This window comes from Mustelus asterias, chromosome 16 (genome assembly GCF_964213995.1).
Source record: "Mustelus asterias chromosome 16, sMusAst1.hap1.1, whole genome shotgun sequence".
Taxonomy (NCBI): Eukaryota; Metazoa; Chordata; class Chondrichthyes; order Carcharhiniformes; family Triakidae; genus Mustelus; species Mustelus asterias.
Genome location: NC_135816.1, coordinates 16858781 through 16873391, shown reverse-complemented (window position 1 = coordinate 16873391; position 14611 = coordinate 16858781). Strand labels below are relative to the sequence as shown.

At 41.6% G+C, this 14611-nt stretch overlaps 1 protein-coding gene across 4 annotated transcripts in view; it reads left to right on the top strand.

The window, feature by feature from the left end:
* rbm27 (RNA binding motif protein 27) overlaps positions 1-14611 on the top strand; it is a 132137-nt gene that overhangs the window by 83865 nt on the left and 33661 nt on the right. For all 4 annotated transcript variants that reach the window (XM_078230693.1, XM_078230695.1, XM_078230696.1 and 1 more), the window contains 2 exons: positions 997-1167; positions 3261-3365. In XM_078230693.1, the coding sequence (XP_078086819.1) occupies positions 997-1167; positions 3261-3365 (276 nt within the window). The remainder of the gene's footprint in view (positions 1-996; positions 1168-3260; positions 3366-14611) is intronic.

The window sequence follows — 14611 nt, the reverse complement described above, 5'->3', positions numbered from 1 at the left end:
AGATCCGTAGATAGGTTCATGGACGAAAAGAAATTGGTTTAGGTTGGAGGGTCACAGTTTTTTTTTAACTGGTCGGTGCAACATCGTGGGCCGAAGGGCCTGTTCTGCGCTGTAATGTTCTATGTTCTATGTTCTAATTTAGAGACAGTGAAAGGGGTTGAGAAAGGTGGTTGTGAAGTAGAGATACGTCTTGTCCATGTCCACAGTTGAGATGTTTGTGTGGTCATAGTTGTTGCAATGCACATTCAAAAACAACTTGAATTACTGTAGAAAAACAGTCCAAGGAATTTCATTGAAGCATAATCATACAAAATTTGACAACTGTAGAAGGAACTATTGGGTGGAGTGAGTAAAAATCAATGTCATAACTTATAAAGAGGGTCTTAAAAGGTGGTTGGAGGCACCACCACCAATGATGAAGTGAAGAAAATGTGGTTTGTCAGAGCTGAAGGAATGCAGAGTTTGCTGCACTAAGTCTGGAGGAGGGAAGTAGCAAGGGATGAAGTTTGAGTAGAATGTTGTGATCTGTCAGAACAAAGACTGGTGAGAGGTGGGGAAGGTTAAAGATGAATAGTGTACTGCAGTCAAGGTCATTGAGGATGTTAAATGTAAATTTAGTCAACGGGAAGGTGCAGATCTAATCGGGAAGATTCAAATATGGAGTACAGGGAAAGATGGGCGTGGATTTGGGAGGCAGCAGCAAATCCAAGGATTTTCGGGAGATTGTGTGTCCTCTTCCAAATTGTGCATGTGAGAATGGATGAAAAGACTATTCAGCCCATCCAACTTCTGTTATTTTATCCAATGTATGAGATTTGCTGCTGTTTTCATGTCTCCTCTGTTGTCATGTTAAGCTGATACACTGATTCTTTTTTTTACAGGTGTAATGTATAAAAGTGCTCATTTGACACAGCATGTAACTACCGATGTTATCCAGTTTAGATTAAGAAATATTTGCAATAAAGATATTTCTCTTTTTGTTTTTCATCAACTCAGGTATTAATTTGCAAACTGGAAAAGAATAAAAGTATGAAAGCAGAGGAGAGGGCTAAAATAATGAAAACTATTAAAGACTTGACAGAAAGAATATCACAATTGCGAGATGAGCTGAAAGCAACATCAGCATCAACATCATTGGCTCCATCACAACTAAAATCAAAATCTGATGTTAGTGTCCAGTTTTTCTTTACATGTTGTTAACTCCTGCCTTATTGTTTAAAAAAACTAAATTATTTACTTGGATCGAATAATAATGGAATAAATTTTCTGCGAAGCTCATTAAAGCAAGCGGTATAAATGGATCAATTAGATCTATTCTGGATTGTGAATATGATTGAGGAATATGGTGAACAAGTGGTTAAGATGAACTGCCTATTCCTAATCTTAAAGGTTCTTTAATTCTTGGATCAGAACTGCATGTGGTTACCATGGGAAGGGAGCGTATTGAGAAACAAGATAAATTAATTGATGTACATACCTAATATTTTTTTCATTTGCTAGTTTTATTTTTGAACACTCTCTTATTCACCTCTTGCTCAGGTTAAAGGCCAACCAGCACAGAATATGATTCTTTGCACCCAATTTTTTTAAAGTTTCAAAATCATCAAACATTGTTTTTTTGCCTTTGAGATCTTTCCTCAGGTCCATCACATTTAAGTCAGCTTGCTTCATGGCGAACTAATGCAGTTTGTTTCCAATTTTCTGATCTGAGGAGCTTGAGAATGAAACTGAGTGGAGTGGGTAAATTGAAATTGTGCCTGTATTTCACCTGAAAGATAATTGCCATTAAATGCTGTTAAATAGAAATTGAGCAAAGGCATTCAGCACCAGAGGTAAACCTCAGGATTAATTAAAAAGAGGCACCGTGGAAACAGAGCACCCGTTTCTTGAAAGTGCACATTACAGATATCTTTGAATGAGGCACAGTTAGTGATAAATGTGTGTGTGTATGTATGTATATATAACACACCCATACCGATTCCCATAAGTAACTCGTGCCATCCATTAATATTTTAGTATCTGTTGTAATAATGGATCACAAAGTTTGATCCCTGTGGTCAGTAAGAACATAAAAATCACTAAAGAGGTTCATAAAGAATAGTACTAATGTAAAAAAAGAACCCAGGTTTATTTGGCACAACTTCTGGATGTTTAAAGTTTATAGTTCATTTATTTGTCACAAGTAAGGCAATGAAGTTACTATGAAATTCCCCTAGTCACCGGCGCCTATTCGGGTCAATGCACCTAACCAGCACGTCTTTCAGAACGTGGGAGGAAACCAGAGTACCCACGCAGACATGTGTGCAAACTCCACACAGACAGTGACCAAGTCGGGAATCGACCCCGGATCCCTGGCGCTGTGGAGCAGCAGTGCTAACCACTGTGCTACCGTGCCACCCTGTTACATAGTGTTTACATGGGATGTTACATCGTGCTTTATAGTTAAGGAAGTCCTTTTCAAAATGTAATTGCCAGCAAGGGCCTAAAAGCAAAAATGTGATTAAGACCAGAGAACCTATTTTGCTTTACTGATATTTGTGGAATAAATGGTTAATGCACCAGTAGAATAAATCTGATGCTTAAAATAGTGCCATGGAATCTTTTATGACTGCATGAGTTAAAGTAAAGTTTATTTATTTATCAGTCACAAGTAAGGCTTATATTAATTAACACTGCAATTAAGTTACTGTAAAATTCCTCTAGTCGCCACACTCTGGGTCAAATCACCTAACCAGCACGTCTTTCAGACTGTGGGAGGAAACCAGAGCACCCGGAAGAAACCCATGCAGACATGGGGAGAACATGCAGACTCCACACAGACTGTGACCCAAGCCAGGAATTGAACCCGGGTTCCTGGTGCTGTGAGGCAGCAATGGTAACCACTGTGCCACCATGCCATCCCATAGCAGACATGTGGTTTAGCGTTTCATCCACAAGCCAGAATGTCTGCCAGAGCAGTACTCTTAGTATTGCAAAGGAATGTGAGACTATATTATGTGTTCAAGTTTCGGCCATGGTATTTGAGCCACAGCCTTCTGACTGGCATTTATTTAGCCCTTTTCATGAATCGGCACAAGTGTTTTTGGAAGTAAATTCTGTGGTGCATTGTGTGGAAATGTGGCAGCCAATTTGCACATAGCAAGGTCCTACAAGCAACAATGGGATACATGAGTTTTTGGTGGCATTGATTGTGCAATACATGCTTGTTCAGGAATACAGTCACATAGAGATTAATTATTTTTCTTCTTTTGACTGTTCAGGCGCAGAAGGAGTTACTGGACGCAGAACTGGATTTCCACAAGAAGCTTAACTCAGGGGAGGACACAACAGACTTGAGGAAAAAGCTGAACCAGCTCCAGGTGGAGGTGAGAGTTCATTTTTTAATCTCTATCTCTTGACATTCCCCCCTCCCCCCCGCCCCCCAAAAAAAGTGAACTCCGGGGATGAGCAATGCATGCACACAACTGATGAAATCAGCTGTGAGGTCCAGTTGCTGCCTCCAACAGAGTTTGGAAAAGGTAGATAAAAGACACATCATTGCCTGTTCTCGCTTCCCCCTCCCCCATTTTCAGAACCGTTTCCTCTGCTTTCACTAGGGCTGTCCACTCTCATAAATCTCCCTCATGACTCTCTTTCACACCCCCTTCTCCCCCAGCTCTCGAGCCGTAAATATCCTCCCCGCCCTGCCTCTCGTTCTTGCTCTGGGGGTTACTTCAGTTTTCAGACTTCAAAATGGGGTCACAGAGGAAAGATGTTTTGACAATCACTGCTCTGTGTGTGACCAGTCAGCAACCGCAATCAGACTTCCAAAAAGGATGTCTTGTTGGCAGAGTAGATGAATGTACTGTTACGATCAGGGCAGCACAGTGGAAAAGTGGTTAGCACTGCTGCCTCACAGTGCTAGGGACTCGGGTTCGATTCCTGGCTTGGGTCACTGTCTGTGCGGAATCTGCACATTCTCCCCGTGTCTGTGTGGGTTTCCTCCGGGTGCTCCCATTCCTCCCACAGTCTGAAAGACGTACCGGTTAGTTGCATTGGCCATGCTAAATTCTCCCTCAGTGTACATGAACAGGTGCCTGAGTGTGGCGATTTGGAGGATTTTCACAGCAACTTCATTGCAGTGTTACTGTAAGCTTACTTGTGACACTAATAAATAAACTTTAAAACTTAAACTTTAACAATTCCAGTTGGTGTTACGACTGGAGAGGAAGGTCCCAGAATGGAACCCTGGCTCAAAAGACCACAAACCTTTGTTTTAGAAAACTTGGAGGAACAGGGTGGCACGGTAGCACAGTGGTTAGCACTGCTGCTTCACAGCTCCAGGGACCTGGGTTCGATTCCCGACTTGGGTCACTGTGTGGAGTTTGCACATTCTCCTAGTGTCTGCGTGGGTTTCCTCCGGGTGCTCAGGTTTCCTCCCACAGTCCAAAGATGTGCGGGTTAGGTTGATTGGCCATGTTAAAAATTGCCCCTTAGTGTCCTGAGATGTGTAGGTTAGAGGGATTAGTGGGTAAAATATGTAGGGATATGGGGGTAGGGTCTGGGTGGGATTGTGGTCAGTGCAGACTCGATGGGCCGAATGGCCTCTTTCTGTACTGTAGGGTTTCTATGATTTCTATGAGGACTGTCAATTAGTTTTTAGCAACAAAAAAAATGAAAATTTTGGTTATTATACAACATTCCCTCAGTCACACTTATCCTCACAAGTGTATACAGATTTTAAGGATAACATAATGTACGACATATATCCTACATTACAATGTTTTCAATAAAAGCACGGTCCCTGTAACTCAACAGGCTAACTGTTGTCAGGCAACACCCCACTCTGAAACCCAGTCACAGATGCCGCTCAATCAATTTGCTGTGGGTTTCTCCTCAAATTCCCTCCAGATGATTGTCGCACAAATGTTTCCAAACTCCACTCTCAAAGAGACACACTTAAAATGTTCTTTCGTACGATGCTTTCCCTCAGCTTTTTAGCAAGGATCTGCTTCCAGATTTTCCAATTGTCCTTTCAGTAATCCTTTGTCTTGACTAGCAAAGTACATTCACAATTTTGTCAATCTCTCAGGTACTCAGTCCCCCACCCAATACCATTGTTTCAAAGACTGAAAATGAAGATACCAAACCTTAGGATAGCTTCAGATATATGGCTGTTCTCTCGCCAACCTCATCCACTCTGCTCTTCCTAGATCTGACTTTAACTTCAACAAAGAGTACCCAGTTCCACTTGCACTTCCTCTTTGTTCTTTTCTACTTCCATCTTCCTGGAAACTTCTTTTCATTCTCTCATTTTGAGAATTAACTGCTCTTTAGTTTCTGGGACTTGCTTTCTTGCCATTACTCCATGGTACAGCTTTCCTGCGTCTAGTAGAGCTGAGATCTGTTCACTCTCTAGCCTCCTCGCTATGTGATGATGGTGGTGTAGTTGAGATGGATATATATATATGTGTGTGTGTGTTTATGGGGAATGTTTAAAAATCCAGCTTTATTCTACAAGTAGTTGGCATGCCTGAAAGGAATGCAACTCAGATGCTGGGAGAGCAGGATAATTACTCATTTTAGCCTTGAGAATGGTTATGTTAAATAGAATAAATGGACTTTTGTTTACTTAAGTTCCCCTGGGATTTCTGATTAGAGTGATTGACAGGGTCATGTGATGTTTTTAATGGGCATAGCTGGGTCTGTAGCAGAGAGAAAAAACTTTTGCAGAAAGCAGCTTAGTTTGCAGCTGAAGCCTAGTTGAAGTTAGGATTTTTCAGACTTCTGGAACTCTTTTTTTTTCTCTCTGAAAGCTTCAAAACTGTCCACACTCATTATCGCAAGTATATTTATCATTGCTAACTGTATTTAAAGTTGCATTTAAGTCTGTAAGAGCAATGTTTCTTATTTGGAATGGGAACGGTCATAAGCTGGAAAGTAAAGTTGCTTCCTTTCATTTTGAAATATTGTTCAACTGTTCTTGCTGAAGTTGCTTCATATTTAAACTGTGTTATTAAATAAAGTTTGTTTTACTACAAAAGATCCCTAATCTGTCAGTGAAATCATTCCTGGGAAGAAGTACCCTTTCCTCAGATTTATGCTAAAGTAGAAAAATGGTTGAGGTCTAGTCTGGCTTCCTAATGTAACTTGGGTTTCTGATCCAGGACCGTAACAGTTCCACTGCCTTTGGATTTCCATTAGAAAGTCAAAATGTTTTTTCTTAAAGGTGGCCCCTGGTTGCTAAGCATCAGCTCATTCTTTCTCCAAGCTTGTGTTTTGTTTTCCTGTTGTAAACTCAGCACAATGGACACACAGTTCAAACTGAAAACAAAAGCCAATTCTTGCAAACTCTTTTGTCTAACATGCATCTAGCTCAAGGTGTACCCTTTCCTACACCAAAACAATAAATTAAATCCATACCTTATTTCTAACATCCAGCAATACAACTACAAGATCACTAAAAAAATACCTCTGCTTCCTGTTTTGTTATTTCTGAGACATGTGCTTGAATCTGACTTGAATACGTGGAATAACTCCAAGCTTTCTAGCGATAAGATTTCTTTGTGGATTTGATTTGGACTGTTTGAATACAGTCCTGAAATGTTACAGGTTTACAGCACTGGTTTACAGCACCGGTCAGTGCTAAAATAGAAAAAAAAGCTCATGTGGGATGAGAGCAGAATCATTGTGCCTTGAGATTACGACAAGGCAGATTAATGGACAGAACAGAGGCACCTTTCCTCTTTAGGCAATCTGCCCAACAGAGAGCTGACTTTTTCTGGAAAAGCAAAATATTGCATTCCATTATGGCTCATTGGAAAAATCACTCAAGAAAGATGAAAGAACATCACCTGTTTCATATTGATATGAAACTACTTTTGCTCTTGAAAATACATCCTTGTATAACTTTTTAATAATTTACTTTTCCATGTGTGAATTATCATTTAGAAAAATGCTGTTTATTACAAAATGGAACAAAACTTTAAATACTTCTGAAAGTTTCACATAATTGCTGTTACTGAGTGAACACTAGGTTAAATGGATAAGAGCATAACTATAATTGTGACTTCAATGTTAAATTACAGGTATAGTGTCTCAAATCCGGCTATCTGAAAAGTTGACTTTTTTTAAGCTGCCATTACGTGATTTGCCCTCCTCGCTGAAAGCTTTGGTCTAACTGTATGAATAGTAAATTCTATGTCGCTGCTCCACTTCACCGTGAACACTTTATTGAAGTGCAGCATTTGCATGCATAAACAGAGCTTCTGCCACATTTGCGGCAAAGTGGTACTGACTGATCTGAACGAGCTACAATGAATTTTCTTGGCTTATCTTGCAGCATTGTTTTTATTTCTTTCAATCCTTACTTGAAAAACATATCCTCAGCACTGTCCAATCCTGGCTCGAACTGCCGAATCTGAGAACCAAGATCCGAAATCTGGCATGGTCTCAGTCCTAAGGTTGCTGGTTTTGAGACTGCGTGCCTGTGCTATTTACCGAACATGGAAGAAACAAAAATAGGAAAAAGTAACAAACATATGGCTTTTTTAAAAATAAAAGTCCTAAAATGTCATAAGTTTGCTGGTGTGACTTCCAGTGAACCAAGGCAAGAAAATTTCATTCATCAGTACCAGTGGTGTTACTCTTGGTAATTTGGAGGATTATGATCATGTTACTCTGCTGCTAAGGTGGAGATATTTCTGACCAGAATTCACTTCAAGACTACAAAGCTTGCTTCCAGCTGATAGGCAAACTCTGCAGTCAGTCAAATACAATACAGTATGCTGCCTCTTTTCAGGCAAGGTGGGAGTGAGTTGCCGCCTTGAACCTCTGCAGTCCACATGGCGTTGGCTGTCATGAAGTTACAGCTCTTCATTTTTTGAAAAATTATTTTTCATAACCTTTAATTAAAATTCTGAAATTTGAAATGACACAGTCTTAGAATTTTTTTAAAGTTTATTTATTTGTCACAAGTAAGGCTTACATTAACACTGCAATGAAGTTACTGTGAAATTCCCCTAGTTGTCATACTTGGGTGCCTGTTTGGGTCAATGCACCTAACCAGCACGTCTTTCAGAATGTGGGAGGAAATCTGTGCAGACACGGGGCGAACATGCAAACTCCACACAGACAGTGACCCAAGCTGGGAATCGAACCCGGGTCCCTGACGCTGTGAGGCAGCAGTGCTCGCCACTGTGCTGCCCTTGTGCCACCGTGCTGTCCTTGCAAGCCCCTTCGAAGGTGAAGGTGAAAAAGGCAAACAAGAACCACCAAAAAGGGAGTGTAGAGAGAGGCATTTCTCATCTTAGCTGACATCCAAATCCCATCTCAATGTAGAAATGGTCTGAGTTCAAAGAAAGCTGACTCTGGGGCGAGGGACGTGTTGTTTATTCCCTTTCAGGATGCACAAGGAACTGGGATAAAAAGCCAAAATCAGACTTGTTCTGCATGGACTAGTGTGCTGGTGTGTCAAAGTGTGTGTGAGACACAGAAGTGACAAGGAACTACAGTTGTTCATGCTTACAAAAAAAACAAGCAGGCAGAAAAGAATTTTTCTCTCTCTCTTGATAGAGAAAGTGCAGCAAAAGCCACAAGCTAAACAAAATTGGACAGCTTTTCAATCACCCTGGAGAATCCAGTGTTTCCAAACTAACTGCTAGCTTGTCAGAGTCAGCTCTACTAGAATCGCCAAACTCCATGGCCGCAACGTCCTGCCACCTAAACGCGTGGACAAGCCAAAGACTGGTTCCTTTTTTAAAAAAATTATCTGAACTTTTAACTTCTCATCAAATCAAAGTATGGATGTATGTGTGTTGCGATTGTGTATGTGTGTTGTATTCTTTCTTTTTCTCAAGTTATTTCCTTTAACTAATAAATTAATTCTTTGACTCAAGAAAGCCTGGTTAAATTGGCTCCTTCGAAAAAGTAAATACATTTCGACTAGGAGAAGGTATCCATGGGGGAAGGGATTCCTTTTAAATTAACCTTGTTGCGACAAGCCAGATGATTCCTCCTTACCCAAGAATTGGGGCTCTGTTTGGGAAGTTAACAATTTAAGAGACCTTGCCCAGGGACCAGTCGTAACAAGGCACACCCAGATTTTGTCTCCAGTTCTTTTACCTATTATCTTAATCGAATTATTGATCCTTCTACTACTGTAAACAGTTTCCCATTATTTCCGCAATCAAAATGGACAGGTTAGGTGAATTGACCACGGTAAATGTCTGGGGTTACAGGAATAGGGTGGTAGTGGGGAGGAGGGGTTGCTGGGTCAGATGTCCTTTTGGAGAATCAGTGCAGACTGGATGGGCCAAATGGTCTCCTTCTGCAATTTAGGGATTCTGTGGTTCTCCTTTTAATTTTCTCTGCTCCAAGAAGAATAACTACCGTCTCCAGTTTCTCCATGCCACTGTGTGACTATCCTTTTTAAGATTCTTGAAAAATCACCTCTGTTTCTTTAAGATCTTGATATCCTTCCTAATGTGTGGTGACCACCTAGAGCCGAACCAATGATTTATAAAGATGAAAGCATAACCATCTATTTTGTATTCCATGTAATTGCATGATTGTTCAAAGCCTTCTGCACTTGTTTGGTTATCCCAATGTCTTCTGTTCCTGCACCCTCTTTAAATTTAATTTGTATTGCCACTCCTCCTCTTCCTACCAAAAGGCATTATCTTGCACTTCTCTGCAATAAATTGCATCTGCTATGTCCAGCTGTCTATGTCCTCCCGAAGTCTATTACTATCTTCCTCACAGCTGATTATATTTCCAAGCTTTGTGACATCTGCAAGCTTTGAAGTTAAACCCCATGTACCCAAATCCAGGTCATTTAATAAACATAAAAAGAGCAGTGGTCCCAGTATTGACTCCTGGGAAGTACCATTGCAAGCTTCTCTCTGGTTTGGAAAACAGTCGTTTGTTACTAGTATCTGCTGTATGTTTTTTGTACCATATTGCTACTGTCCTTTTAATCCCACAGATTTTCAGTTTTACTGATGAATTTACCATGTGAAACTTTATCAAGTGATTTTTGAGGGTCACATCAAAAACATTAACCATACTAGCTTGTTAAACCTTCTGTGTTAATTCATCAAAGAACTCTATCCCATTTTACCTTTGGCAGGCTTGCAAGCTATATTTTTTGAAGTGATAATAATTTCTCCCTCTGATTATTGTTTCTATAAATTTCACCACCACCGAAGTTAGGCTGATGACTTACTTAACATTACTGTGTCTATCCCCTTTTCATTTTTTGAACAGGGGTTTAATACTCCAGTTCAATCCTCTGGCACCACTCCCATGTCTGAGGAGGATTGGAAGAGCCTCTGCAATCTCCATCCTTCACCTCCTGACTCCCCAAAGTCTGTCTGCCTTTTATAAGGCACAAAATTGCCTGGATGGATGCATCTCCAACAACAACACAAGAAGCTTGACACCATCCAGGTCAAAATAGCTCATTTGATTGGCACCCCATCTGCAAACATTCACTTTGTCCACCACTGTCACACAGTGACACCTGTGTGTATCATCTACAATTTGCACTCAGGAACTCACCAAGCCTCCTTAGACAGCACCTTCCAAACCCATAACCACTACAATCTAGAAGGACAAGGGCAGCAGACACAATAACACCATCTGGAAGTTTCCCTCTAAGCCACTCCATCCTCACTCGGAAATATATCGCTGTTTTTTCATTGTCGCTGGGTCAACACCACCATCTGGAAGTTTCCCTCTAAGCCACTCCATCCTAACTCGGAAATATATCGCTGTTTTTTCATTGTCGCTGGGTCAACACCACCATCTGGAAGTTTCCCTCTAAGCCACTCCATCCTGACTTGGAAATATATCGCTGTTTTTTCATTGTTGCTGGGTCAAAATCCTGTAACTCCCTCCCTAACAGCACTATACCCCATGGACTGCAGTGGTTCAAGAAAATAATTCAACTCCACCACCACCTCAACAGCAATTAGGCATGGTTAATAAATATAGCCATATGCTATAAATGGTGGACTGGCCAGCTATCTACATGTTCCATGAAGGCATTAAAAATAACTTCCCGCAACAATCTTGGAAGGATTCAATTCAAAGAATTCAAGAAGCGGTCTGAATGGGCAAATTAGCAGGCTGCTAATAGCACCTTGTAAACTCTTGACATCAATCGGGGAGTAATTGTAACTTATAAACTTGCCATTGTGGATCATAAACCTGTTCGTGAAATTACTGGGTTTCTTTCATGAGAAAGTTGTTTGCATCTGTAATAGAACAAGAAGGACATGTCAGTTGCAAGACTTTTTCAGTGTATTGGTTAAGCTACTGTTGTGCTGTTCACAGTGAGTCAGAAGTTGTTATTTTATTCCAAGTTGGACTATGATGATTAGTAAGCCCTTGCTGTTTAAGCTTACCCCTCTCATTGTAGCCTCTTCGTAACAATGGTGGTGGAGTAAAAAGTGGCTGAATCAAAGCTGCAGATCCAAGACCTGTGAATAAAGTTGGCATAGAAAACCCTATTTTGGAGCCTTGAGGCCTGAAAACGAATGTTGTAAAAGACATGGAGTTCAAGGACTATGAATATCAATAATGATGGTACATGTACAATGTTCAGCACCGTTCATGAGTCATCAGATACTGAAGCAGTATGGAGTACTCTCCACTTGCTTGGATAAGTTAAACTCCAACAATACTCATGAAAGTGGACATCATCCAAGATGAAGCAGCCACTTGCTTGACACCCCATGGCTGGCACCTTTATTGGGCATTCGGCCACTGATCTTCGGGTAAGCGTTCTCCAAGGCGGCCTTCACGACACATGACAGCGCAGAGTCGCTGAGCAGAAACTGATAGCCAAGTTCCACACCCATGAGGACGGCCTCAACCAGGATCTTGGGTTCATGTCACACTATCGGTAACCCCCACAGCTTGCCTGGACCTGCAGAATCTCACTGGCTATCCTGTCTGGAGACACTACACATTTCTTTAACCTGTGCCTAATGCTCTCTCCACTCACATTGTCTGTATCTTTAAGACTTGATTAGCTGTAAAGATTCACATTCTAATCAGTATTCTGTAACTTGAGTTTGTGTCTCTGTATGCCTTGTTGATGAGCAGATATCCACTCCATCTGACGAAGGAGTAGCGCTCCGAAAGCTAATGGCATTTGCTACCAAATAAACCTATTGGACTTTAACTTGGTGTTGTTAAAACTCTTACTGTGTTTACCCCAGTCCAACGCTGGCATCTCCACATCATGACCTTTATTGGCTGTCAGTGAGCAGGGTTTCAGGAAGGCCCCAAACCTGGCTCCAGCCAGAGTTACTGCCAGAAGAGTCTGGAGTTGTTTCAGGCAGACAGCCTAAGCAGGGGATAGGAACAGAAGGTTTGGCTCACTGACAGAGGCCAGCTTCAGTCCCTGTCCCATCATGAGAGTCTGGGAATCACTCCGGAATAATAAAAGGAGTAGTCCATTCAGTTCCTCAAAGCTACCCACCATGCTAAATCGAAAATTGAGTAGGTGGCTGGCAACACTATTCCTGATGTGAAAACCACTATAATGTTTTTTAAAAACTGTTATTAGAAAGCACTTTAAACAAGGGATTACTGAACCATAAATAAACACCACTGAAACACTTGGAAATAACGGTAGGAAGGGGAGGGGGTGGGGAAAGAAAAGGGAAGCTGACAGGAGGTAAAACAAAGAACATTACAGCACAGTACAGGCCCTTCGGCCCTCGATGTTGCGCCGACCAGTGAAACCAATCTAAAGCCCATCTAACCTACACTATTCCAACATCATCCATATGTTTATCCAATAACCATTTGAATGCTCTTAACGTTGACGAGTCTACTACTGCTGCAGGCAGGGCGTTCCACACCCTTACTACTCTCTGAGTAAAGAACCTACCTCTAACATCTGTCCTATATCTATCACCCCTCAATTTAAAGCTATGTCCCCTAGTGTTAGCCATCACCATCCGAGGAAAAAGGCTCTCACTATCCACCCTATCTAATCCTCTGATCATCTTGTATGCTCTATTAAGTCACCTCTTAACCTTCTTCTCTCTAACGAAAACAACCTCAAGCCCCTCAGCCTTTCCTCATATGATTTTCCCACCATACCAGGCAACATCCTGGTAAATCTCCTCTGCACCCTTTCCAACACTTCCACATCCTATAATGCGGCGACCAGAACTGTACTCCAAGTGCGGCCGCACCAGAGTTTTGTACAGTTGCAATATGACCTCCTGGCTCCGAAACTCAAAACCTTTAGTGCAGACCTCCAACACCACCACCAGTCCCTTGCCCATGCATGGAAACCTGCCAGGCTAATCTCTTGGTGTGTTTGTGTTTTCCTGTCCCCATCTCCTAGTGGTGCCAAGATGAGGCCCCTAAGCGGAAATTAATTGTCCACTTAAGGGTCTCAATTACATGTATCACTGCCAAATACTGCATCTGCGCATACAAATGTGCCAAGTATGACAGCTAACATGGTGCTAGTACCAAACTCAGCCATGTGTTAGTTGACCAAGCAAGATGTACTAGTAGTTCTGAAGTTCTGAACTGGAAAAAGGCCAAATTTGATTAAATGAGAAGGGATCTGGGAAGTGTGGATTGGCACAGGCTGTTCTCTGGTAAGGATGTAAATGGAAAGTGGGAGGCCTTCAAAGGAGAAATTTTGAGAGTGCAGAGTTTGTATGTTCCTGTCAGGATTAAAGGCAAAGTAAATAGGAATAAGGAGCCTTGGTTCTCGAGGGAGATTGTAACACTGATTAAGAGGAAGAGAGAGTTGTATGAAATGTACAGGCAGCAAGGGACAGATCAGATGCTCTAGGAGTATAAAAAGTGCAAGCAGCTACTTAAGAGAGAAATCAGGAGGGCTAAAAGAAGACATGAGGTTGCTTTGGCAGACAGAGTGAAGGAAAATCCAAAGAGCTTCTATAGGTATGTTAGGAGCAAAAGGATAGTGAGGGATAAAATTGGTCCTCTTGAAGACCAGAGTGGTAGACTGTGTATGGAACCAAAAGAGATGGGGGAGATACTAAATGGTTTTTTTGCATCCGTATTTACTGAGGAAACTGGCATGGAGTCTACGGAAATAGGGCAAACAGGTAGGGAGGTCATGGAACCTTTACAGATTAAAGGGGAGGAGTTGCTTGCTGTTTTGAGGCAAATCAGAGTGGATAAATCCCCAGGACCAGACAGGGTATTCCCACGGACCTTAAGGGAAGCTAGTGTTGAACTTGCAGGGGCCCTGGCAGACATATTTAAAATGTCAGTATTCACGGGGGAGGTGTCGGATGATTGGAGGATGGCTCATGTTGTTCCGTTGTTTAAAAAAGGTTCCAAAAGAAATTCTGGAAATTATAGGCCAGTAAGTTTGACGTCGGTGGTGGGCAAGTTATTGGAAGGTGTGATAAGGGATAGGATCTACAAATATTTGGATAGACAGGGACTTATTAGGGAGAGTCAACATGGCTTTGTGCGTGGTAGGTCATGTTTGACCAATCTATTCGAGTTTTTTGAGGAGGTTACCAGGAAAGTGGATGAAGGGAAGGCGGTGGATGTTGTCTACCTGGATTTCAGCAAGGCCTTTGACAAGGTCCCTCATGGGAGGTTAGTTAGGAAGGTTCAG